This window comes from Chiroxiphia lanceolata, chromosome 1 (assembly GCF_009829145.1).
Source record: "Chiroxiphia lanceolata isolate bChiLan1 chromosome 1, bChiLan1.pri, whole genome shotgun sequence".
Taxonomy (NCBI): Eukaryota; Metazoa; Chordata; class Aves; order Passeriformes; family Pipridae; genus Chiroxiphia; species Chiroxiphia lanceolata.
The window spans coordinates 88,932,673-88,958,839 of NC_045637.1; the positions used below are offsets into that span (position 1 = coordinate 88,932,673).

The following is a 26,167-nucleotide window of genomic DNA, read 5'->3' on the forward strand; positions in this document are numbered from 1 at the left end:
AAAGCTGACATACTGTCAGCATGGAATCAACCAGACTGTACATGTCCAAAGCCTGCTGTAATGCATCCCTCTCCCATGTCTGACTGGGTGTCACCCAGAACATGTCATCACCAAGTCTATTTCAGGACAGTTTCCAGCAGAAGCCAAACTTACAACATTCTGTATTCAAAGGTACTGCACTAACAGACGTGCAGGGCAGATCTATTCAATGAACTTCCCCTTTACTGCTGCAGTCACAGGTAAACCACAGATTACCAAGAGGCAGGCTGTTATCCATGGATAACAGCGGTATTCATTTTGTGTGCGTGTGTGCACGCATGAGTTCCACTGCTCTTGGGATTCAAATGTTCGATCTGACACAGCATCTTTGCTTCAGTTTTCCATTATAAAAGATTTTTGCATAGATATGCTCATATTAATGCCTGTTACTACAGAACTGTATTTAAATGGAATTTATACTGGGGTTCTGAACAAGTATGAAGGCATCTACCACAATTGTCCATGTTCATGCAAAATGCTGACAACAGGCAGAAAGCAGTGTAGCAACATTTCTGGCAGATACCTGCAGATGGTGCACTAAAACACCAAGCAGCACTGCAAGATCTATATGCAGAAAATAAAAAGCAACTTTGAACTCCTTCATGAATACCTTCAAATAGTTCTGTATTGACAGTATCAATTTCATGTACAAGTGTCTTGCATTTGCTCTTAGAGGTTCACATACTCTTGTTTTGCATTGAGCAGCAGTTACCAAATGAAGGTCTCTCTCTCTCCAAGGGATAGTCACAGTTCAGCAAGTATCACACTATCAGTGCTCTGATAGTCACAGTTCAGCAAGTATCACACTATCAGGCGGTGTCAGCATGGCTTTGCCACCTTCAGCAGAGTTACTGTAGCCAACCCAGTGATGCCTTAGGATTTTTTTGAATCTTGGAGAAGCTCCAAAGACAGTATGTACTGTGAAGAACAGGAAGATGAGGAAGAAAGGAGTCTTGGGACCTCTGACTCAATTTCTGGGTAGGTGTGCCAGGGAGGCAGATCTGGGGGGGGGGGGGGTAGTTCTCGGGTCAGACCATAAATTGTGGAACCCCTGGACACGGGGGCACATGCCTTTTTGTACTCCTTGCACCAGAAGGCCTTCATTAAAGACCTGTTCTCTATCTTATCTCTACTAAATTAGCCTGTTTTTTGGTCCCAATTTTTAAGCAACATCAGAGATGCTTGGTTTATGTTTTAAGCACATTTATTAACACTTTGTAAACAGGAGAAAAAGTGAAAGATACACAGAGATATTAAGATTTACGATCGCAGAATGGCTGAGGTTGGAAGGCACCTCTGGAGGCCATATGGTACAACCTCCCCTGCTCAAGCAAAGCCAGTTGCCCAGGACCACGTCCAGAGTTTTTGAATATATCCAATGGTGGAGACTCCACAAGCTCTCTGGTTAACCTCTGCCAGTCATCCTGATAGTAAGAAAGTGGTTCCTGCTGTTCAGAGGAAACCTCCTGTATTTCTGTTTGTGTCCATTGCCTTCGTCCTGTCACTAGGCATCGCTGAAAAGAGCCTGGCTCCATCTTCTCTGCACGCTCTCTTCAGTGTTCATACACATTGATGAGACTCCTCTGAGCTGTCTCTTCTCCAGGATGAACAGACCCAGATGCTCCAGTTATCATCTTCATGTCCCTTTGCTGGACTCTTTCCTGTAGCCCCATCTCTCTCTTGTGGTGGGGAGCCCAGAAGTGGACACAATACTACAGGCGTAATGAAAATTACAAGGTAAAACTTTACACTTAAAATACAAGTAAGGGAAAAAAAACCCCAAGGAAGCATAAAACTGAGAAATCTAGGAAAGAAAACATCTAAATAACCAAAAGTGTAGAGAAGCAATACATTATTATTAAACCTCAAAACCCCAGCAAACTAGCAGAATCCAGGTGTAGAAAAGTGTTAAGTCAGCATTATATTCTAAGCTGAGTATTTGTGCATGAATATTCTTTATTGCATTAGTCTTTGCTTCTCTACAAGTGAATGGTGAAAAGATACAGACCTGGCATGACACCATTATGCTCAATTCCTCATATGATGATAGTTCCTCACAGTTTTCCAACGGCAGCAGCTTTTGACCAGCAGCAAGATGCACCAGTCACCTTAAAGTGAAGACAACTGCTAATCTCTCTGGTTTGCTTCCATAGCAGTGTTCACAGAAAATAGAACAAACCAAAAAGAACATAACAATGCAAAGAAGCTTCAAATAAAATGCAGGAAATCTATTTTATGGCTGTCTTAATTTCCCTTTAAATTATGCTAGTACAGAACAAGGAACAGAAACAATTTAACATCTCCACAACTGGAGTAAAAGAAAACTGAGCTTACATTGGTACTGCTTTGTTTAAGGTACAGAAGGGCTCTGTTGGACTTGGGGCATAGACAGCTGAGGGTGTTAACATCTATTCCTTGCTCCCTGCAGATTTACTAAGGCAAGTTTGGGCAAGTTACCATTTCTTCGTCAGTGAAATGGAGACAGGACTTCTCTGCCTCATAGGCAAGACTGAAATTAATCTCTATAAACTGCCTGAACAGTCAGGAGTTTTATATTAAATATTAAAATTAATATAAAGATTTTTAAGCAGGTAAAATGTAAAAGGAAAAAAAAACCCCTTCCACTAACAAATTCTGAGCTATTACCTAAACCATATATAAAATCCCTCCAGAAAAAAGTATTAATCCATTTAATTACTTCCTTAACTTGTGAAGTATACTTATTATTTCCTGCCCTCCAGAGTATACATGCAATTTTATACCTCTTTTCAGAACAGTAAACAACTCAAAAAGTTTCCATGACTGAACAAGCAGTGGTCAAACATGAGACAAGGGCTTGTTTCTGCCTGGGAGCATGGGAGGCAGAAAAAAAAAGAAACAATTAAGACACACCAGGTTAGTATGGAAGGCACTTATTAAAGAAAAAAATAGCACTTGCAATAATTTATTTCCTCTTCCTTTAGTTCTCAAAGGCAAGCAAGGGAGAAGAGAGATTTTCTTGGAAGATGGAATGAGGTCAAGGAGTTAACTCATACGTGTACTCATCAAGACCTTTCCAAAAATAACGTTATGTATGAAAGGAAAGATTTTTTTCATGGAGAAAAGAGGATTTAAAAGAATAATCCAGATGGCTATGACTGATATGAAACACAAAATATGGAATGTGACCAACCTGCAGTAGTATGATGTAAGCCCTTATATGCAGAAATATAAACCTGAAAAAATGCACAGTCCATCAACAGAGCATGCTAAAAAAGGAGTTACCATCCAAAATGAAGAAAGATAAGTAAGGAAGTAAGGAAGACAAGTAGTAATGATGTATGCCTAAGTTTAACTTGAAATGTTTCGTAAGTTCAAAGCACAGGAGTGGTAAAATAAGATTACAAAAACCAGTTTAATGTAGTATCAGAAAACACTGTAGGTTTGGGGGGCAGGAGTGCAGGCTCAGGGCATTAGTTCTCCCATACTTGTATTCACACATAGGTACCTGAATAATTAGCAATTCTGGTGATACTGACACACTGAATGAAGAAATAATGAAGAAATCCACTGCACAGGCAATTACTTTGTTACTGAAGTGTGCTAAATAAATGCAAAACTGTAATGTGAAAGCAACTGCAAATGCATGCTAATTTAGGAAAACAGAGTTCCCTCAGTTTTCCAAAGGAGGCAGAAGTAGAGGGTGTCACAGAGGTAGATTGCTGACATCAGTGGAGACCTTGGTCAGATTTAAATTTTACTGTGAACTTCAATGCCGTAACTAATTTTTACATCGTAGATTTTTTGTAGAGAGGAGAAAGTTGTGTAGCATAAGAATAAGAAGTAACTATTTCACATTATATTTAGATAATAAATCTTCTGGTGAGAGACCTGAATGTTTTTTTCTGTGGTTTCATCATGCCTACTATAAAGAGCACAGGAGGCAATATATAAAATGCATAAATGTATAAAATGCAATAGTTATCATGACCAGAAAGGATTAAAGAACACCTCAATATAAGTGCTCTTACACAAAAACAAAAAAAGAATTTACAGTTACTTTGTGGACAAGCCCTTATTCATATTTCAAAACCAACATACGTATACAGTACAGAAGACTCTAAAACAAAATTCTGTGATAAGAACACTTGTAGTTTTGTAAGGTTCTCTTCCTTGCATGCACTATGAAGCTTATTAAAAAACCCCACAATCCCACAAACAGCATTTCACTGAGATGAAGGTTTTCTTAATGAAAGCATGAAACTGCACAGACCATGATGGGTGGCAAATTATGAACTACTCTAACTTACGTGTGTATTTTCTTTACCACACATATTGTTGTTTTGCAAGTACTAGACTCACACCTACGAAAATAAAGAGCTGACTCTTAAATTTATGCTATTAACAGTAAACCTATAATATTCATTTGTGTATAAAAATAATTTTAAAGAACATCTGTAAAACAAAACATACATTTCTACAGTTAAGAAAATTAATAAAAAAATAAATCGAAACTTCCCCCAATGTGAGCTTCATTAACTCAGTCTTGTATAAAATAGAGAATAAGTTAAAAGGTGAATTATTGTGAATGCTATGCTCTCCAAAGAGAGAAAATGGAAACAAAACTGGATTATATAAACAGCTTGGAAACCTACATATGACATTTGAATTCCAGTCGGAAACTTTGCGAGTGACTTCTCATCTATTTAAATAAAACAGATGCCAAATGAATTATATTTACTATGACTTTCTGCATGTATGGTAGCTTTCACATAGTTTGTTTTCCTGAAGTTCAATAAAGCTTAGCAACAGACAGAGTTTACAGATGGCAGAACTGAGACTGTAAAATTATCTTACCCTCACTGGAAAGAGCAACTTCATATAGTGAAAAGAATACAAGGGAATGTAAGAAATCATAAATATTATGGGGAAAGAAGTGTATCAATCCACTTGACTTGGTCAAATGCACTCTTATACCAAATCTGAAACTGTAATACCTTACCATAAAACTTTGGCTGTAACATGAAAATGGAAGGTCATGGCAGACAATCCTTCTTTTTCAAGGTGTATCTGTTCATCAAATTCACACCTCTCTACCTTATCCAGGACACAACCAATCATGCAGCAGCTGGGATTTTAAGAAACAAAATTGTCACATGCGATAAATTCTCCCAACTTGGCAACAGTGGGTTTGTATGGGTTGAAAGGCTTTGCTGACACACCAGAGTAGCTTGAGTGCTGGAGACAGTGCAGTTATGTTAGCACAGCTCTTCACTTATTCATTCCATGTGCTAAGATGGCTATGCTATTCTGTGTTCTATTCCATAACATACTTACTATAGCACATGCTACCTACCAATTTAATAAGCAAAATTTAAGGCACATTTTGTGTCTGTGCTTTGACTACAAGCTCCTTGGAACAGATATTCTTCCTAAGTGTCTGAAAAACATTTTGCACATTGTGAATACTTTCATCAGCTAGTAGTTTGACAGAGGGCAATCCTGTGAGATATTTCAATTCTTTGTACGTTCTTTCTGACTATATGTTTCTGTTATCCAATTTACTTTTGTCTAAGTTGAAAGAACACACACCAAGATGCATCTAAGGAACACAACAAAAAGAAAAACCATGACCACACAAGAACAGTGATTTGCAAGGTGATTGGTATTTTTAAAGTGCTTTGTTAACTATATAAAATGAAAGAGATGGCAAGTGATTCAAAAGCGAGTTGAATATGAAAGTAAGGAGACAAATGGACTTAGTCTTCCTAAATTCATGATGAAAAAGACAGACTGGTAGCACATTGTCTCCTCCTGTCATTAAAGAAAGAAAATTGTAATCTGTACCCTAATCCTCTTAACTTCATCAGAAGACCACAAAAACACAATACATATTCCAAACACATTAGCAGATGCTGTTACTTTTTACTCCAATATCGAAATTGAAGAATTTCAATTTGATGACACTAATTTAAAGAGAACTTCCATGTCTCTTTACACCACTATGATACAGAGGGCCATAGGCCACTAAAATTTTTGTATTTCACCACAGAATAAGCAAATAGCAGTTTCTTACACCACTGTTTCAATCACGATTTTTTTCACTCTGTGTCCTCACCCTGTTCAGGCCTAAAAGCCCATTCCCCTCTTACTGAAGTATGGGTGTTGACTAAACAAACTCAGTCTCAGTTTTGTTACTCACAAGCATTAGTCAAAAAGAGCGACACTAAGATTTCCATAAAAATTTCAATTATTACAATAAATACCAAGTTCTGTGATGATCTGAATAATAACTTAAAAAAACCCCAACATTTTTATTTAAAATGTAAAAGAGTGACAACATACCATATTCTAAACCTTCCACCTTTAAAATCGCAATTTGGTCGACCAGTTGGTGATCAGGTTCCATTAAAAATTAATACAGTATTACATTTAAATTACTCCACCTAGACAATTAACAAAGAACCACTAATCTCAGATCAGCCACATGGCCAATATTATTAAAATGCCCAAACTAGTCTTCTACAGTGTCCCACTTGAGTGCAGCTTCTCAGCAGTTTGCCAGGAGCTGCTGTCCTTCATTGCCTGATAAAGCCATCTGACAACGGCCTACAACACCTTTTACGATGAATTCAAGTGCTCTGAAGAAAGGACTCACAAAAGTGTGCATTTATAGCAATCTGCAAGCAGATAATATGCCTTCAGCTCCTTTGGTTTTGACAATGTTCCCTTTGGAAAGTGAATCAGTTGAAGACTGTTCCAACAAAATTGGAAGTCAAAGTCTAGACAAGGCATAAACCACTGTCTATACAGTTTGTGACAACGTCCTTGTTTTTCTGTCTTCCACAGTTTTTTTCCAAAGACCATGCACTGAAGGCAGTTTGATTTTATCCATATTCTTACTGTAAACATTAAGAAATATACCAAGGACAACAAGTAAGCCTGACCACACGTACCTAAAGGGGAGGGAGAGGAGAGAAGGGAAAAAAAGTTACCATTAGCACTTATCTGTAGCAATTACATACCTATATATGTGGATTAAATAAAGCCCCTATATTAAGGAGAGAGGAGTTGAAGAAAAAAACCCCTACAAATCAGTGGGCTCTGAATATCCTTGAATCTTTATTATTACTATCCTTGCACCCTTCTTTTTTCCTGTCCTGGCTGGAGAGCTTATTAAGGTGCATTTATAGTTAAATAACAACTAAACAGTATTTGTTATTTCTCACATGAATAAAATAATCCTGAGGATTTTAGTATGTTTTTCCTTCCTATGGTTATGAGAGCTATACTCTCTATTACTGACTCAAAATGTGTTTTTACTCAGTGCCTTATATCCATACTTCCCAATGCAGACACATTTTTCTTTCAGTTCTCCATTATTTTAAGCCTCAAGACTTTTAGCTGGAGTAAATTCCATTTGGGTGTTTGGGTGTAAACTTTGTTCTTAAATCTCAAATAAAATTATATATAGAAATAAAATGGAATATTATTTTGTTTCAAACCAGAAACAATTAGGATCAAAGTAGCAACTTAGTTGCATTTTTCAACATAAGCTCTTCCCTGAAACTAAAAAAAGGGAATAAACCCAAGCTCAAAAATCTTGTCATTTAATATCTCAAGATAATAGGAGCTTGTAGCTCTTTAAAAAGGCTAGTTAAGAACTCAAATTTGAGCTTATTAAAGCAGAAACAATACCGTAATGGAGAAAATCCCTTTCTTTAGCCAAATCTTCCTCCACAGAGAAAGTACCCAAACAATTTATTAAGTATCATAAGAATTAGAAATTATGTAAGGTTTTTCTTTAAAAAAAAAACCACAACAAAAAAATGCCAACACATGGAATAGCTTGTCTTTCAGACCTTTAGAAAAATGGAAACTATTTTCTCTAGTATGATTAGTATCAACAAGCCTGTCAATATTTTCAGCAAATTGCCAACATTCGTAGAAGATATGAAATGACAAGCATTAAACCCTGATTAAAATTACTGTTGTTATATTTCCATGATCAAGACACGATTTCTTATAAAATATTTAATAAAGCATTTAAAACTGTAAATACTTACTGTAATGTAAATGGCTTTGCAAAGAACAAAAAAGAAAGCACAATGGTCATTGCTTTTCTTCCTGTTGTTACTGCAGAGGAAAACAAATATTTACCTCTTTAAGAATTCAGTTGCAGCAAAAGAACATAAAATAGGTTTCAGTATTAGCAGGTAACCTCATCACATAATTAAGTGTCTGGCTAAAACGATGATCACCCTTGGTGCAAACACACACTGCAAATGTAGTGCTAGAACCCTACACTGTTTGCAAACAAGGACACTGTGACAGTAGTATCACCCCAGTCACACTATCTGCAGCAAAAAAACTTCCAGAACAAAATTTGCTCTTTAATAACTTCATGCTAATCAATTCACAGTCTCTGAAAGCAACAAACAACTCTTGCAATTATCTGATGGTATAAACTAATCTGTTAAAGCTTGGATACAACAAATCTCTTGCCATTTCCACCTCATGTTATTAGAGTTCAGCAGTGTTTTGGGCTCTGTTTTTAAGTGGAATGGGATTATCATCTCATCATTCTTTTGAAATTGCTATAAATTTACCTAACAGTGCAGGGAAATACAATTTTAGTTAGAAACCTAAGAGAACAAGGATGTTCTCTTCTGACTTCAGTGATTGCATTAGGAAGTTTTCCTCAAAACCATTAAGAGATTCTCTTCTACAAGTAATCTGATCACTAAAAAAAAAAAATAATAAAAAAAAAAATCAAAGTAGTAAGAAGAGTGAAAAACATAATCCTGTTTCCAAAATAGCAGTAACCTCTTTGGTTACTCTCAAATTAGCTATAGCTCCAACAATTATTTGAACAATTTCAATGCAAACTGCTATGAACAAGGATACACCAAAGTGAGTGCTGGGTAGCGTATACAGTTTATCAAAGAAGTTGTAGAAAATGTTTTAAAACAAAGTAGCAATGCAGCCAGGCACACAAGTTTAGCTGCAGAGCTAAAGGGCCTGAGAAGGTGTTATTCTATATGATAGCACAGGATTCTTACTTGAGAAAGACCCCCAGTACAGGGTGCAGTAGGTCTGCACCTAAAGAATATGATTTTTATTAACAGAAAATATTGTGCTTACCATGAGTTATTTTTTACTATAACATACTGTAAAGTTTTATCTGCTTAAGCAAGATTTGTATAACATCCAAATTAGTTGTACTGCAACATACTGGCAAAAGTTACCAGTGACTACATGCTGCTATGGTTAGTCAAGCAAGTTTTATTTTAACCAACTCTCCCCCACAGACAAATATTTACCTAAAAGTATGTTTAGTAGGGGAAGAAACAGACTTCACCACTGCTTCATCTGCCCCAACCTCAACTTTTTAATAATTTTAGTAATTTTTACTGATTTTCTTTACATTTTAAGAAATTTATGCACATCAAATAAAATGATTTCCTATTACATGAAAAATTAAAGAATGAAAAAGAAAATTGAGTTTTAATTAGAAAACAGTTTACAGATGAATAATTTAAAAAATGGTTAAATTACTTCAGTTTTACTAATTACAATTATTTCTGTTCTTTCAAATCAGTTATTAATTAAAATATTTATGTAACCATTTCCTTCTAATTTAAGTGTCTTTTCTTCTTTTTCCCAATTAAGTCTGATAATTTCTCATTCTGCTAATAGAAATACAATTTTCATTAAACTCTTTCACCCCACTCCCCCCATGAAGGGGGAGAGCGGATAGGGGGAGGTGGGAGGGACAGTAATGAATGTGGTGTTCATTGTGGCACAATAAACATTTTCACATTGCTACAGGCAAGACAGAAAGGGCTCAAATGTTAGAATTGTCAAGGTCAGGTATAGGAAAACCTGGGAGAGGTTTGCTATTCCACAGCATTTTTAACATTTTTTAGTACAGTGAGACCATTTTTTTTTAAGAGCTATTTTAATACATGGACCAACCCTCTCATCTGGGTCAATTTCCAGTCAGGAGACCTACTGAACATTGTTAAAAACAAATGCAAAAGAGACATGCTACAGAGGAAATAAGGGATAGGAAATCAGAGCATGCAATCCTCAGGTCAGAAAACAATGTTATCAACTCCACTACTGTGAGCGAATTAGAGCATCACCCGACTGAAACCAGGGGTTTCTTTCAGTGGTAGAAGAAAGGAAAGTAGTTACATGGCATCTTGCTACACCTTCCACCCACCAGGCTCTTGTGATTAATGTTTGTAGTTTCATGCACTTAGAAACAATGTCACTGCCTACTATGTTTTTCTGGAACATCCTTACTTTTCCTTCCAGGTTTCAAAGGACACATGTCTTTCCTCACACTTTGCTCTATTTTCCTCTGAAGGCAGGCTGAAAGAGTTGGGGTTGTTGAGCCTGGAGAAGAGAAGGCTCTGGGAAGACCTTATAGTAGCCTTCCAATACCTAAGGGGGGCCTGCAGGAGAGCTGGAGAAGGACTTTTACAAGGCCATGTAGTGACAGGACAAGGAGGAATGGCTTTAAACAGAAAGAGAGTAGGTTTAGACTAGATATTAGGAAGAAATTCTTTACTGCCATGGTGGCGAGACACAGATTGCCCACAGAAACTGTGTGTTAAAGTTTCTGAAAGGGTTAAAGGCCAGGTTGGATGGGTCTTCTGAGCAAACTGGTCTAGTGGAAGATATGGCAGGGGTTTTGGGCCTAGATGTCCTTTGAAGTTCCTTCAAGCATAAGCCATTCCATGATTCTATTTCAGCATTTTGGTTTAGAACAGTGTTTTTTGTTTCTGCACTAAAACACAGTGCGGGCTATATGCACAAGTTTACTTAACAGGCTCTTCGAGGTTGAGACTGTGGCACAAAAAGAACCAGGGAGCTCTCAAACACATTCTACTAGTGCTACAGAAATCAGCCAACACAAAGAACAGAAAAAAAGCCAGAGCAAGAACAATTCTCAAAAGCTCTGTCCTAAATAATAGAATAGGATTACTTTGTTTTTATACAAAAGCAGAAAAGATATCATTTGTTCATACCTGTTACAGCAAGAAGGGCACCAAAGATTTTAATCAAAGCTAGAACAAAGGATATGCCAAAATACCCAGTCAGGGAGAAAAGGAATGCATAACCGTAAGTCTGAACTAGATGCTGCAACAATAAAAAAAACTGGTTAGGAAAATGTAAAACAAACCCTGAGGTATTGCAAAATGACATAAAAGTACAGACTTTAATCAACTGCTTGAACAATAATAAGCTGTTTAACAATGCATTCATGCAAAAATCCTTATTTAATTTTAGTTAAATAATGGAAAAATAATAATGAAATTATAAGCTCATAAGTCTGGTCCTGTGATTTTGTTGCTTTTTAAAAATTTACCCTATCTTATACATCAAAGACTGGAAAAACTTCCTTAATATATGAATTATACAAGTTAACCAGTTTACATGATGAAAATAGGACATTAGAGAGAGAAGTGGTGGGATTTTCTAAACCATAAAGAAGAAGGTTTTCATAGAGAAAAAGAAATCTTTACACCTACCTTTGAGCAAAATGTTACTGCAGGGCTTAATCCACTAGTGCATGTTAATCCAAATAAAATATACACAAAACCTATTGAATAGGAATACAAAACCTAGAATAGTGTAAGAGAAAATAATTACCAGGTGATACTATACAAAAGGATAAAATTAAATGTTTTCAAATGCTTGGCCCTGCTAATATGTTCAGCTTCTCAGAGCTGAATTTGCAGCCTTTGAAGATATTTTAACTAGGATTTCTATAATAGTTGATGCACAGTGAAAAGTCAATAATAAATGTTAGACACATTCTTCCTACCCACAACAACATAAAAGAAGTTTGGAAAGCTAGTCAGTTAATAATATCCTGAGGTCAGTGTCAACAGCGGTAAATCCTTCAAGTTCAGGATTTCACAGCCTAAATAAAACTTCACACAACTATTTAGTTTAATAGTCTGAATAACACGTTAAACTTATTTCATTTTCCACTACTTTTTCGGCACAGTAAAGATCTGTATTACCTTAAAAGTGCAAAGGGTAGCACAGAATCACCATGAACTGCCAGAAGTGTCACATTAGTTTCAGCTGTGTCACTTCCGTTCGCACACACAGCACATATGTATCATGGTTATAGGGCATAAGATTTTCAAATATGACCAGCTCTGGCCCAGTTCAGCACTCAGAATACTTAGCAAACAGGTAGGCTCTTTACTTTGTCTGCATCCTTATTTAATTCATAGTTTCATAGACCAAAAGAAGAATCTTCACCCTATCCTTTCCCACACCGAGTCAACGCAATTAGAAGCTGGAACCCATCCACACATCCTCCCATGTAGCAGGAGGCAGTCAGCTGTTTGTGCAACATTTAGTAGCCTTTTCTTATGAAAAAGGGAGACAGTAAACAGAACTGTTCTACACAGTACTGCCTAGAGCATGCTGATTATGCTTTCAAAACTCATTGTCAACAACAGGCCTACTTCTTTCGACATAGGTTTCATCAATTGTTTTCTTGTTAGAGTAATCTCAACTATTTGGAAAAATAAATCTATTAACAATTGCTAGCAATGCCATGAGACAACAGAACGCTTATCATTCCTTTACAATAAAGGAGGATGAATACACGTCTAAAAGAGCAGACCTGCTTTTATTTGACACTGTTCATATACACAGAAGTCAGTCCCTAGTTCTTCACTTGCCTCTGCATCCAGCTTTTCTCCCAAACTGCCATAAGACCTCCCTTTTCACAACCAGGAATGAGCACCACATTGCTATTTCCTTGTTAGACAGTGTGATGTAAGACAAACAAGACAAAAGTCAGGTATAATCTTCAAGAGCAGCAGTTACTATTCCAGTCACAAGACATCTTTTCTCTTTTCATAACTGCTTAAATCCAGGGCAATTTCCAAATCTGACAATGAAACAGAGATGCTGTGGATGACAGGTTCCTTTACTATTCGATTTTATTTACAGATCACTGTCCATTAAATATAATCTGTGATTCAGATGCAATTTTTACCCTCAGTCTCAAGTAAATGACTTCTAAAATTCTGCTTGTACTTCTGCATTGCATTCTCTAAACAAAATCCTGGAGTGTAATCTCTAAGCCTCAAACAAATAAAACTTTCATATCCTTAATCATTACCGAGGACCAACATCTGTCAGACTGATGCAGAATAAAAGTAAAGTTTTTATTTAACTGGAGTTTCATAGGTAAGGCAGCAACAACTGTCAGATGACTGCTGGGAAGATGCAAAGTAGGCAAGAAAAGTTACAGACTGTACTTTAGTTTGGATTTTGGAGATGACAGTTATAGAAAGCTGCACTGGGTCATGTAAGGTCCATGTAGCTAAAATCTCTGCCTTCAGCAGCAGTCAACAGTGAATACTAAGAAAAAGTACAAAAATAAAAACAAGAATACAGTGACACTTTTAGGTGTATATTCTTCCACTTTTCAGACACTTGTAAGCTCAAATGTCTTGAGCCATCCTAAATCACTTTCAGTCCTAAACGAAGATTCCTTTTATCTTTTTCTCCATTTTTCAAGCTACGTTCATAATGAGAAACTAGATCTTCTAGTTAAATGTCAAATAATGTGCCAAATATGGAAAATAAATTCCAGTAACTTTTTACTTGTGGCATATTCAAATCATGCCCGTTATAATAAAAAATTTACTTGTATTTACTCAACTTCACAGAAAAAATATGCCAAATTCAAACATAAGTTTCGTCTAAAAAGAAAAATAACCTCAGATCACATGAACAGATAATCCATATTCCAAGTAAGTATATAAAAAATGCTGAGCAAGACTTTTGCAAAATTATGTATTTCACTGAATCAGGAACACACATATTCATCCATTCTGAAAGTCAGAGTTTTACAGATTTCAAAAGATGCAAAAAAGGCTGCCTCTCAAGTGCTAGCACACTCTAGAATTGGAAGTCTAGTAAGTGAGAAAAGCAATGTGTTCCATATAACACATGCTCAACTATATCAGAAGGACAGTATATATTTTTCAGAGATTATGCACATGATCATAGAGAAAACACTCCGTTGATTTCAGGCCTGCAGGGTAGACAAAGGAATTGTTGCCAGAAATGAGTGTTTCTGTAGCTGCAAGATACATTTCTGTGCACAGAAAGCAGCAGCCTTGAAAGGTTGAAAAACAAAACAAAAAACCAGCAAAAGTCCCCAAAGAAACAAGCAGAAAACCCCAAGAGTAGTACACCAAGAGCTTTTTCTTTCATAAGCAAGAGAAAAGCATATTAAATTTCATATTTTGTCATTGTAGGCCTTGTCTATGATAGATCATATTCTTTTAAAATTGCAAATCTGGTATTTACCATTTCTGAATTAGAACCATTGTGCAACTTCATAGCTTTTTCCTGTACATTTCCTATAACTGCATCTGCGCAGAGGGCAAGGGATATTAGGACCACACCTAATATAAGAAAACAAACAAACAAACAAAAACCTGTTCAGAATATTTATCAGCAGAGTAGCAGCAAAAACCACTCTGTACTTATCCTGAAAAAAAATATCTCAGGAATCGAAAAATAATAACTCCCTTCTATAACATATTCTAAATGCCAGCAAAAATATTTCATTACACCAGAACAAAGCAGTGCCCACCTCCACTCCCTCCACTAGTTAACTCCTGAGCAGTGTGTGTCTCTAAGCTTCATGGGAACATCTGGCCACTGCTATAAAGAAGCCAGCTGTAGTTTTTGTAGTAACAATAGTGAAAGAGTGTCAATTGCATTTAGTTAGGTATCTTTAATGAAGATAAATAACCAGGAAACATACTCTTTTTCGGTAGTTAATCCCATACTATTTTTTTTCCTGACAAAGGCAAATAGAAACATTATATGTAATGGTAAAACAAATACAAGGGGATTCATAGCGGAAATCTCTAATTACTGAAACATTAATTTAAAAAAAACACTCTTCGGCTACAAACCCCATGGTTTTAGGTTACCATATATGCTCACAACAAAGTCAATAATGTAATCAGCTTTCCAATAACAAAAATAACTCTTTATCCATGTCAGTCACAATTCATTTCCTAACCTCCAAACTCTGATTCTTTCATGACTGTTGTATTTAACGATCCACACATGTTGAAATATCACTTTTTCTAAGTATACATTACAGAAGATATTAATCATCAAAATCATATTTACTGTCTGCTCTAGTCTTGGTTCCTTAAAAGATCATGTCAGGCAAGAATCAGGAGTGGAAGACTAGAAACAAGCAGTGTTATATTTTCTTAATATGATGTTCTTACAATCAGAGGTCTCAAAATAGGCATTCAGATGAAGTATAAGCTCCCAATAGAGAAAAAAAAAAAATCCTAGTTCTTAGGATTTTCAGAATTGTAAGATTTAACATTTTTAAGACACATGAAGTTTAAGGTGGCATTTCCTTGGCAAACATCTGAATATATGAGAACTTCTAAAACCAGCATTTTTGTTTTGGGAACCATTTCCTTTCCATGCTACACTCTCTATGTCTCCTCATCATTGAAAGTTATCAGACCTTGGAAAAGGTGGGACTCAACGGAAAACCCATGATAACACAAATAACATTGTTTATGCTAAAGACATAGATATCTCATCTGCATGGATTCAGCTCTGGTCCAAAGATACAGTAAGACTCCAGCTCAGCAACAGCCTTGCTGCAGGTCACTTCTGTAAAGTGACAGAGCATGTCTCATCTCTGTTCTCCATCATGCTTGTTCCAGCAGTGCTTAAGGGCCCAGGCACACCACTGGACAAATGCATGGGTTCAGGACTGGACTGAGACGAAAAGGTTACCTGGAATCTGAAGTGCAAGTGTGCACAGGGAGGAGAAATGTGGGGACAAGACAAATGTTAATCTTATGTCCTTACACAGTCTGGAGTGTAAGGAGAACTGTTCTATTCATTGTGGTAGCGCTGCACCTGCTGAGCAGCAGCAGCAGCAAAACCACAAACGAGACCAGCAATGTTATACTGTATGTAAAGCTTGAGTAAAAATAATTCGAAAACCTGGTCCTAAACCAGTTCTGAAAGAAACCCACATGGAAACAGTTCTAAATAAATCACAAGAATGAACTCAGGAATTGCCATTTGAGAAAGAAATTCAACTAAGCTTTTAAATCCAAGCAGGTTAAAAATCTTCCCTGTGCTTCTTTTAGACAGTACAAAAACCTCGGAATGTGGGCGCTCCATCTAAAAACTACAGCAAAATTGAGTGAGATTGTCAATTAATATAAAGTAAATGGTTCTGAAATGGGAAAAGACTTAAAAGCTTAACTAGAAAAGACAACTAATCATTTGAAGTTTTAAAATAGTCCAACTGAATTTTATCATACTCATTTTAACATATTTACTGGGGTAATTATTTCTTGAGAACATGCATGAGACATTTCAAACAAAAGGGTGGGATTTCCAGAAATTTCAGAAACCTAAAAACTTAACGCTTGGAATAAAGGTCTCTTCTGTTACAGACAGGAGTTCTGCTAGTGCAAAGTTACAACGAAACTAGCAATTTCTGCACAATACCCAAAGGCACTCCACCAAGAACTCAAACTTCCATGGAATGCTTATTGTAGGAAAAAAACAAGCACTTTCCTAAACTCTAAAATATAATATATCTTTACCTGTCAAGTTGAAGTTTGGTGCAACTGTGCTGTCAGCTAAAGTAAACCATATTAATCCAAGACTCATACATAGGGCAGCAGACACATCTACAATGTTATAACGTTTTCCTACAAAAGCAATACAAACAGCATGAATGGACTGTTAGCACTCCCAGAATTTCAGGTTTATCCTGTTTAACAGACTAGAAGGCAAAGGAAACACTGTTTCAACTCTTTTACTTAAACACAGGACTTAATGCTCTGGTCTTGAATGGAATTAGTTTCTTCTACAACAGCAGTTCCTAACATGGAGGAGGATCCCAACAGGTAGTATCCGATGCTTTTGGTCAGTTTTGGTTTGACTCCTAGAGCATGTCCTCCCTAACAAAGCATTCTCTTAGCAACTTCAGGACAGCTTAGATGTTTTCTTCATACTTTCCCCTCATGTAAGACATTTCAGCTGTCTTTTCTGGTACTTCTAGAACCCTACACTGTCTTTTAGTTTGGGAAAGACAAGATCTGGAGGGAGATGGCAAAAGAGCGTAAGGAAATAAAAGGCAGGAGTTAGTATATCTTGTTTGAAATATTATATTCTTTTCCCAGAAGCTGTAGTTTCAGTATGAGCTTCCAAGTGAACTTTTTTGAACTGATTTCTTTTTTCACAATAAAATTAAAAAAATAAAATCAAAGCTTCTGAGAATACAATACTACTACAACACAATATAAAGTTTCAAAAAGCTTTAAGGGAATACCAGTCATTTTGCATTAAAATGATACAAAGTTCTTCCTAATAAAATGTAAATACTGTGTGTGCATGTGCAAATGTAAAGTTGCAACCTTCTCTGAAAATTCAGCTTTGCAACCAGAAGGCCAAAATTAACTACAGAAACAGAAATACAGCATTCTAGATATTGTTCCACAATACTTGCCCATGTGGAGCTTTACTCACTGAATCTTTGTGCACTGAACAAACAAACTTTTATAATTTATTTGTCTTCTAAATCCAGAAATACTGAAGTATATTTATTCACATAACTATAACCTTTATCTGTTTTTCTCCAGATCTCTTTTTCTCTTCTTGGAATATGAACTATGACTTTAGGACTAGTCAAAGACATACAAAACCAGGTGTATTTCTGATAAACATTCAATCAAAATTTAGGAATTTTTATTAGGAATTTAGGGATTAAGATTTACAAATAAGAAGAGTAAGGGATTTCTTCACAAATTATGGTTGGATTTCTTTTCCATTTCAGGTTCTCCATTTCAGTATTGAAGCTATTTCATATTGGTTTATAAAACAAACTTAAATTTCTTAAAAATTAAGAAAGCTTGTGTAAAAATGAAGTTTTGTGAGTGAGCTGTAGAACGGTTTCCCCCCACATTTTCTGTTCACCCAATTATATTTTCTGAGAAGATGCTTCAGAAATTCTCATTTTTCCCCCACAGAAAAAATAGTACCAGTGGAATTTAACAAAGTACAGGTTTCCATATATAATCGCCTCCCAAAGAAACAATAAAAATTTCACCTAAAAGCAAGACTAACACTTACCTTGTATAAAAACCCCGCCTATCATAACTGGAATGAGCTTACAGCACTTGAAGATGACTTGAGTAGGGTAATTCAGATATCCTAAAGAGGTATTTGACAAACCCATAGTTCCCACTGTCAAAAACGCTATTATCATGTAGGTTTTGCCAGGAATTCTACAAAATATAAACATACGAATCTTGGTATTGCAGACTCATCTGGAGATTTAGCTTGGAAAATTTAGATAAAGAAATATGTTTGTAATACAGCTTCAACATCTTTCTCACTGAATTTCAATCCATAACAGAAATTTTAAAATGTACATAAATGTCTGATTTCATATTTCATTTCTTACGGTTACTGTGAATAAACAGCAATCAAATACAAAACAATAAAAACTTCATGGTTCATGAAGTATTCAAGCAGTAATTCTTTACCCTCCTTTGGAGAAGGTATATTGTTTACACACAAATCAAGACAAAGGCTTCAGGTTATTTGTCAAGGGAAACACAGAAGATTGGTAAACCAAGATATCCTGTTCTTTCAGGTCACTGTGCCAGTTTCTTTGGTGACGTTTTCACATGAACCTTCACACTTTTAAAATGACAAAAGTTGAAAAAAGTACCATTGTTTTACGAAACTCAGCAAAACTAAGAGAGCAGTGATTCAGCTACCGTGAACAGAGGGGCTCGCTGAACATTTTCAGATATTTTGTTCACAATTTTATGAAATTATCACCTGACAACAGATGATCCAACAGTAATTTTTAGCAATCGCTGTGCTCACTTCGTGATATTTTACAGTTATCGATGTACGTATGTTCAGCTTTTTCTTATGCATACTCAGAGCCACATTAAGCAACATAAGGAGCTGTATTGCTGTAATCCTGTCTTATCCATAACTCATTATGTGATGCAGACATACTCTGAGGCACGCAAGAAAAATTTAAAATGTAACAGATTTCTGCATGTCTACAAGAAGATGGCTAGGTGCTAGAAAATAAAATGTACAATATATTTAAGATCTATATTTCCAACACAACTTACTTAAAGGGTCACGTTCTGAAGCATTATCAGTTATTTGATGATAAAAACCTTAAATACTAGTAACAGAACACCCAAAAGGGAACTGTGCAATATTATCTGATGTATCTCAAGAAGTCAGATAACCTGAAATATAAGCTGTCAGTGTTTAAAATAAAAGGGACAGTTTTTCGAAGTTATGTTGTTTGGATACAATGGAATTCTATAACCTAAAATCAGTTTTTGCAAAATAATCCAAGGTTGACTATGGGTAAGGAAAACTAGGTATGGTCAACTAGGATACAAGGTAATTTTAAAATTCATGTACACCATGACAGCCTCTGTTCAGCTCTCCAGAGGGCCTCAATATACAGTTTGCACAGGCTGTAGCTGGATAGGGAGCCACACTGAGGCAGAAAAAATTATCCCATTTCCATAGGATTCAAATCAACAGAAACTTTCTTGGACAACTGCAGTGAAAACAGAAGAGGTTTGTGGCAGGGTGTTGTGAGTGCTATCTTAAATGAAAACCACAAAACCTCAGCATACCCTTTGAAGCAAACCTACCCAAATGACAGTAGAGTGAACAAAACTACTTTCAGGTCTGAAATCTAAGTGGGTGCTTATAAAACATTTTCTAACATTATCCAGCAAATTCACTTTTATGGAACTGCTAACCAATGCCTCACACTACTCACATTCAAACAACAGAAGTTAAATTTAGTATAAATGCAAAATGATTCTAACTTGATGGACAATGGGTAAAATGCTTGGAAAAACACATACCTTCTCCTTTTGTCCTGAATCAACTGCAATTCTATTAGTCCAAAAATGGAATAAAATCCAAATTGCACTAAAGTGAGGTACCAACCAAAAGGTTTAAAACCTTCCACTGAAAATATCAATTCCTATAAAAACAAAAACCCACCAAGGTCATGTACACACACCAAAATATTGACTTGACAAATAATCAACAGATCTTTTTCCTTCACATACATGCAAATCTAGCCTTTGCAGCTGCTCAAATTCACCTGCCACATGTAACTTGCAAGTAGTGGAAAAGACAATTTAAGTTTCCAAAATTCATGAAGATAATTTACTGCTGGTGTAAATAAAATGAAATTAATGGATCAATTCATCAGGGGATTACATCTGATCCATTAATATTTATATAAAATTATAGATAGCTTCCTGTCTGCTTTTCTCTTGTTTGTTTTTTTTTCCAGTTCAGTAGAAGACTTTGTTTTTATCTGTTTTTATTCAGAATTTATAAATATCTTGTGATAAGTTAAACATAAACTTTCTCTAACAAACATACTTACTGATTTTCAGCTCCTAGGAACGCACACCCAATATTTTGAGTGCCTATATCAAATAGCACTTGTGAGTTTATAAATTTGCAGGCTGTAGGAACATTTTAAACCAGAGCAATCTGTTATGGAAAAATACACTCACTGCATAAAGATTTTTGTAGATGTGTCAGCTATAGAAACAAAAGGCTACCTAATATTTTCCTTTTTGAGATTCTGCTTTGAATTACTGATAACATTGTCTAACTCTCTTAAAGAAACATTAAAAATATAAACTTTGTATATATTTATATATATTATATATATATTATATTTTTATATATTATATATTTAAATATTTATATTTAGCTGCTTTTGAAAACTGCATTGGAAAGAGGGTGATTTTTAATTATCAACTTCTAAAATCACTGCTTTATGGAGAATGCTCGATGAACTCAATAATAATTAAAAAAAAGGAACAGAAATGTAGCTGTTCAAGATAAAGGAGAAAAGGTTAACAGAAAGATAAATGTTTAACTAAAATTGCATAAACATTATGCTTCTGCTAAAGAAACTACCACAGTACATTTCAGCTCTGTCCTGAGAGCAGAGAGAAAAATAAGAGAACTATAACTCCACAGCACTCATGGAACTTTGAGAGCTCTAAAGGTTTCAACACCAATGAAGACTTAGGTCTATCTTGCACATGGGAGTAAAAGACCAAGTTAAGAAAGTCCAAGTGGTCTAAACCTTTTAGGTACATGAACTATAATGGAAACTCACATTATATAGTTACTTGATGCTCTTGAATACTGAAAGTTTGACTTTGCAATAATATCTAGGTTAAACACCTATACATACTAAAATAAATACTATATTATTATGGTATTGAAAAAAAATAGATGTAGGAGGAATTGGCCTAAGACATGAGTACATAGCATTTACCTGTAAATATCCATAGATTAGATAAAACATAAAAACTCCAGAAACACAGATGAAAAATTGAGTAGGTTTGCTAAATTTGCTGAGATTCATGCCAAGAACGACAACATCATCTACTGATTTGATATGAGGAGACATAGTTTGAGATTTGGAAGGTACACTGATGGAAATGTATTTTCTTGATGAAGTGAATTTCAGATCCATGGTTCCTGGCTCTCTGCATTCGGTGCTATTGTTATCCTCTTTCTGCTTTTCTCTTTCTGTGTGTCTTCTGCCTGAAAGCTGAAAGAAACGCTAAAGTCAGATAAGACATAACATACAGTCCTTCGACAACAGTAAATGAATGTGACATTTATAGAGTAAATATAAAGGTTTCAGAGTTTGCTGAATTGTTTCTATTCATAAATTTTATTTATCTTTTCTGATGTCTGAAGTTAACATCAGTTACTTTGTTATCACCAAAGTTAACACCAGAGGCCAACAACACTTTACAGGTAAGTAGTATTCCTGCACTCTACAAAGCAAACAAACCAGTGACTCAACCCCAAAACATCAGCAACAGAAAACCAACTTCAGTTTCACAGTAGCTTTAAGTAGTCCTTTTATGCCAGTACTCACAGGAGTGACTGCTTGGCAGAGAAGTGATCCCCGTGATGAACTCACAATGAAAGAACTGGTTTGAAGCACTGTGGTTCTGTCTACTATGCTTCATTTTCACAGCAAAACATACCAGACTACACCATTACATGGCAAGCCTTGCTAAAAATGACAGATTTGAGCCTATGACTAATTAAAAGTGTTGAAGTGGAAGAAGTTACCCCCCCCCCCCATTCTCACATTTATTCACTGTTTCTTGCAACTTCTGCAGAAAAGAACGTGGAGATGAAAACAAGCAGACTGAAAAGCCAGTCTCAGAAATGCAGCTTTTTATTTGATGAGGTCTATGGTATGGCAATCCCTTTAATATTTATCACATACAGCTCTTGCCATATCTAACAGAAAACAAAACTGGATGACTGAATCCCATACGAGGAATTTCGACTGAGATGCAAATAATTCTGTTCTCCAGATCAGCAGACAGTATGATGTTTGAGGCTTTTTTTCCTTTTGCCCCTCAAGATAAACACAGAGATCAGCCAATTGTCCCAAGACTTTGAAGTGTTGGTCAGCATCTAGCTCAGTGAGGAGTCAGTAATTAAACTCTGTCTTAACTATTAAGTGGTTTGTTTTCCCCAGCTCAAGAATAATTCTCATCACACACGTATAAACAATGCTTTTCCCATTGTTTTAAAATATGTGCTAGCATATTATCACAAGATCATGCAATAAATGTAGTCTGAAGGAATGTTGGCAATTTATTATACAATATATTATACAAGAAATTACAATCTTAGATGAAAAATTAAGGATTAGTATAAAACTTGCAATGTGCTTATGTTTCCTTTTTTTCATACAACCTACTATCAGGCTGGAACAAGACTCCTACTAGAGTTCTGAAAGAATAGCTTGGGGAGTATAACAGGGGTTTAGGAACCACAATAATTATTCGTGCTTAAATTCATAGCTCTTCAGTCAAAGACCAGAAGTGAGAGGTAGAAAGTTTACCCTTGTGGATTGTTAGCTTATACTAAAATGAGGTGGTCATAAAAAAAAAAAAAAAGGAAAAAGTTTAAGTAGGCTGTTTTTAGTAAAAACAGAAAAGTACCAGTGTCAGGCAATGTGGCATGAATGAGCCTTCATGTATAATATCACAGAGTTCTGATCATCCTCAAAGATAGACTGAAAGAACAATTGAAAAAAAAAGGTTATCAGGATGGAGGACCAGATTGCCTGTCTTAGGAACTGAAATAAGACAAAAGTGTTACTTGTCTAGCCTAGCAAAACCCTAATGAAAAGAAAACAGACTTTCTTTCAATAAAATTATCAAGGGATTACCACAAAGAAGAAAAAAATAATTCTAATTTTAAGGACAGAAGAATGAGAGCAAATGGGCATACAGATCATGAACGAACCCAAAACTGCCTTTCCATCTCTAAACTATCTGCATTCTAGAGCAGCCTAAAAATGAAAGAAGGAACGACTGAACTGTTTGTTAAAGTGAAGCTTAAGAAAGCAATTATATATAGCTTTTGAGACTGGGCATAATGACTGAGCAGCCCTCTTTAATCTCATGTTTATGGCATCCCACCACTATGGAAAGTAGAGTAGAGGTGCCTGTAGAAGATACTTGGTGATCCTACTTGATCACTAAATCTAGGACACGAAATACTACTCTCCCCAAACAATTGCAGGCAAAGTTAGAACTTCCAAGTTCAAGCCCAAAGAGCAATTTTCCATGAAGGAAACTAACACAGTTAAAAACCTATCCACTGTTGGCATCTCAGCTCGACTTTTATTTTTGTTGATGCCTGTTCAGATCTTTTCTGTCCCGTGTACACTTCCTCTTGATAGTCACACTTTCTCAGCAGAAACAAGAGCTGCAGAAGTAATATGAGCCTCATTTTTCACCTAAATTAAAACTGAGTATGACATATGCCCAGGACAAGACACAGCCATGTACTGTCATGGGTGCTTCATGAACCCAAAAATTGAGTGAATTGTGTAATGCATATTTTTATACCTACATTTTTCACTCTGGCTACTAATCTAAATATTATTTGTGTTACCATCAGAAGTAGAAGGAAGAAGAAACAACAAGTGTATTTATGTATTGTGTCTGGCTGAGATGGAGACAATTTTTTTCAGAACAGCTTGCATGGTGCTGTGTTTCAGACTTGTCACCAAAATGATGCTGATAACAGAGTAATGTTTTGGCAAGCAGGAGAGGGGGTACAACCAGATATACGACCTGAACTAACCAGAGATATTGCAGGCTATAAATCCCCATGCCTGGCAATGAAAAGTGAGAGAAGAGGGTTCAGGGAGGTTAGTCAGCTTTTGCTCAGGAACTGAATGGGTATTGATCTACCTGTGGAAGAAGTGATTGCCTTTACATCACTTGTTTTGTTTTGCATCTCTTTTTCCATTTTTCCTCCACTTCTTAAACAATTTTTCTCTCAACCCATACATTTTCTTTTTTACTCTTCCTTTCCTCTTCCCCCATCCCTCTGAGGTTAGTGGGGAAAGTGAGCAAGTGGCTGTGTACTGCTTAGCTGCCTACTGGAATTAATCCACACAATTAACACAATCTTTTCAATTTTCAACTATTTATATTCAACATATTTCCTCAGGAATGCCATCAGATTTTACAATCTGTTCATTTAATTTCTTGCAGATGACTGAGTCTATTATCAAAGTAGTAAGAAACAACACTGATTGCTCTAGTCACGCCCATGGCCATCCATAAAACAATGATACATAGTAATTGTTTTTCTCTACATCCTTCAAAAAACATTTCAAGGAACATTATTTAACAGCTGAAAAAACTCTAAATGTATGTATCCATTTGCAACACCCTCCACCAAGTAATTTCATTATCAACAGTGACAGAACTCTTCTGAAGTTCACTGTGACTTCTCAAACTGTTACTATTCTAAGTACGAAAAATGTTATTCATCCTTCTCTCGCTAAAATCCCTCAAGCAACTAATTCACCTCTTGAACGAAGCTGCAGCAAAAATCTGTTGTATGAAGAGTCAAGTGGTTTAAGAGCTGTCCTGATGTGTGTAAAATACCAAATTCCCTCTTTTGTTTTTTCCTCCCGTGTATAAAAATGTAAACGACACATTCTTTAAATCAATGACTTTGTTTCTTCCCCTCTAAAAAAACTCCCCTGCAGAGCAATATTTGCAACCTTGCACATAGAATAGTAATTATTAAGCAAAAAAGAAACAAATGACCAAGTGACTAGACAGGAAAGGTTTCTCTGGTCTCCAAAAAGTTAACTTTTACCAAACATGGAAAAGACATTATGGAGGGCCTGGGGCTTTTTTCTTTTTTTCCACCTTGAAGACCCTCAATTTAAAACATAATTTTGGCAGAACCTAGCATCTCAGCACACCCAGAAAAACTGCCCGCCCGGGCCACGCAAGGCAAGTTCCACGTTGGCCCTGGCCACGATCCATTTCCTCTGGAAACACTACCAGAAATGCTTGGTGGCAGGACAGCAGCTGAGGGATGCTCCGGGTAACAGGGACGGAAACGCACATCTGTGAGGAAACCTGAAGGGATTCTTTGCTCCACGGTATCCGCCTCCTGCCTCGGAGGCAGAAGAGGGAAGAGAGACAAGGTCCACGACGATCCCTGAAGCTTCCTCCCTCCGCCCACCGAGCTGCCGGGGGCTGTCCCACGCCAGGTGCAGCCCTGCCCGAGCATCTGCTAGCTGTCCCGGACAGGGCTGCCAAGGAGGCTCTCCAGGCGCCACAGGCCGCCCTCCCCCCAGGAAAGGAACCGTCCCGCTGCCCGCAGACGCCGCCGCCTCGGACCGGCCAAATCCCTCCCGTCGGCCACAGCCTCCAGCTCCTGCCCCCACTCCCGGCGCCCCTCACCGTCGCGCCCATGGCCCCTGATGCCAGGTGACGCTTCCCAGGAAGCGACCCCGCCTCCTTCCCGCTAGCCCCTCGTCCCTGAGGGAGGAAGGAGCGGTCCCGCCCCCGTACCTGTCCGACAGGCGAGGAGGGGCAGGGCGGCCCCGGCCGGCCGCCCCCCGCCGCTGCCAGCCCGTGCCGCCCTCCCTCCCGCCGGGATCGCTCCCTGCTCCAGCCCCGCGCGCCGCCGGAAGTGGCCA

At 36.8% G+C, this 26,167-nt stretch overlaps 1 protein-coding gene across 5 annotated transcripts; it reads right to left on the minus strand.

The window, feature by feature from the left end:
* Positions 1 to 1,225: 1,225 nt before the first annotated feature.
* On the minus strand, positions 1,226 to 26,167 carry SLC35B3 (solute carrier family 35 member B3). 5 transcript variants are annotated; one of them, XR_004357581.1, is made up of 11 exons: positions 25,929 to 25,994; positions 21,446 to 21,724; positions 19,998 to 20,119; positions 18,211 to 18,365; positions 16,680 to 16,787; positions 14,380 to 14,477; positions 11,562 to 11,654; positions 11,058 to 11,169; positions 8,085 to 8,154; positions 5,021 to 6,974; positions 1,226 to 2,147 (listed from the first exon to the last, which is right to left on the minus strand). XR_004357581.1 is itself a non-coding variant. In XM_032690962.1 (10 exons), exons 2-10 carry the CDS (start codon positions 21,644 to 21,646, stop codon positions 6,824 to 6,826), a joined length of 1,110 nt encoding a protein of 369 aa, XP_032546853.1. In that variant the 5' UTR covers positions 21,647 to 21,724; positions 26,040 to 26,167; the 3' UTR covers positions 1,226 to 6,823. The 5 variants fall into 5 exon arrangements, 3 of the variants coding, with proteins under 3 accessions (XP_032546853.1, XP_032546827.1, XP_032546844.1); XR_004357582.1 differs by having other exon boundaries at positions 1,226 to 1,751; positions 2,048 to 6,974; XM_032690962.1 differs by lacking the exon at positions 25,929 to 25,994 and adding an exon at positions 26,040 to 26,167 and having other exon boundaries at positions 1,226 to 6,974.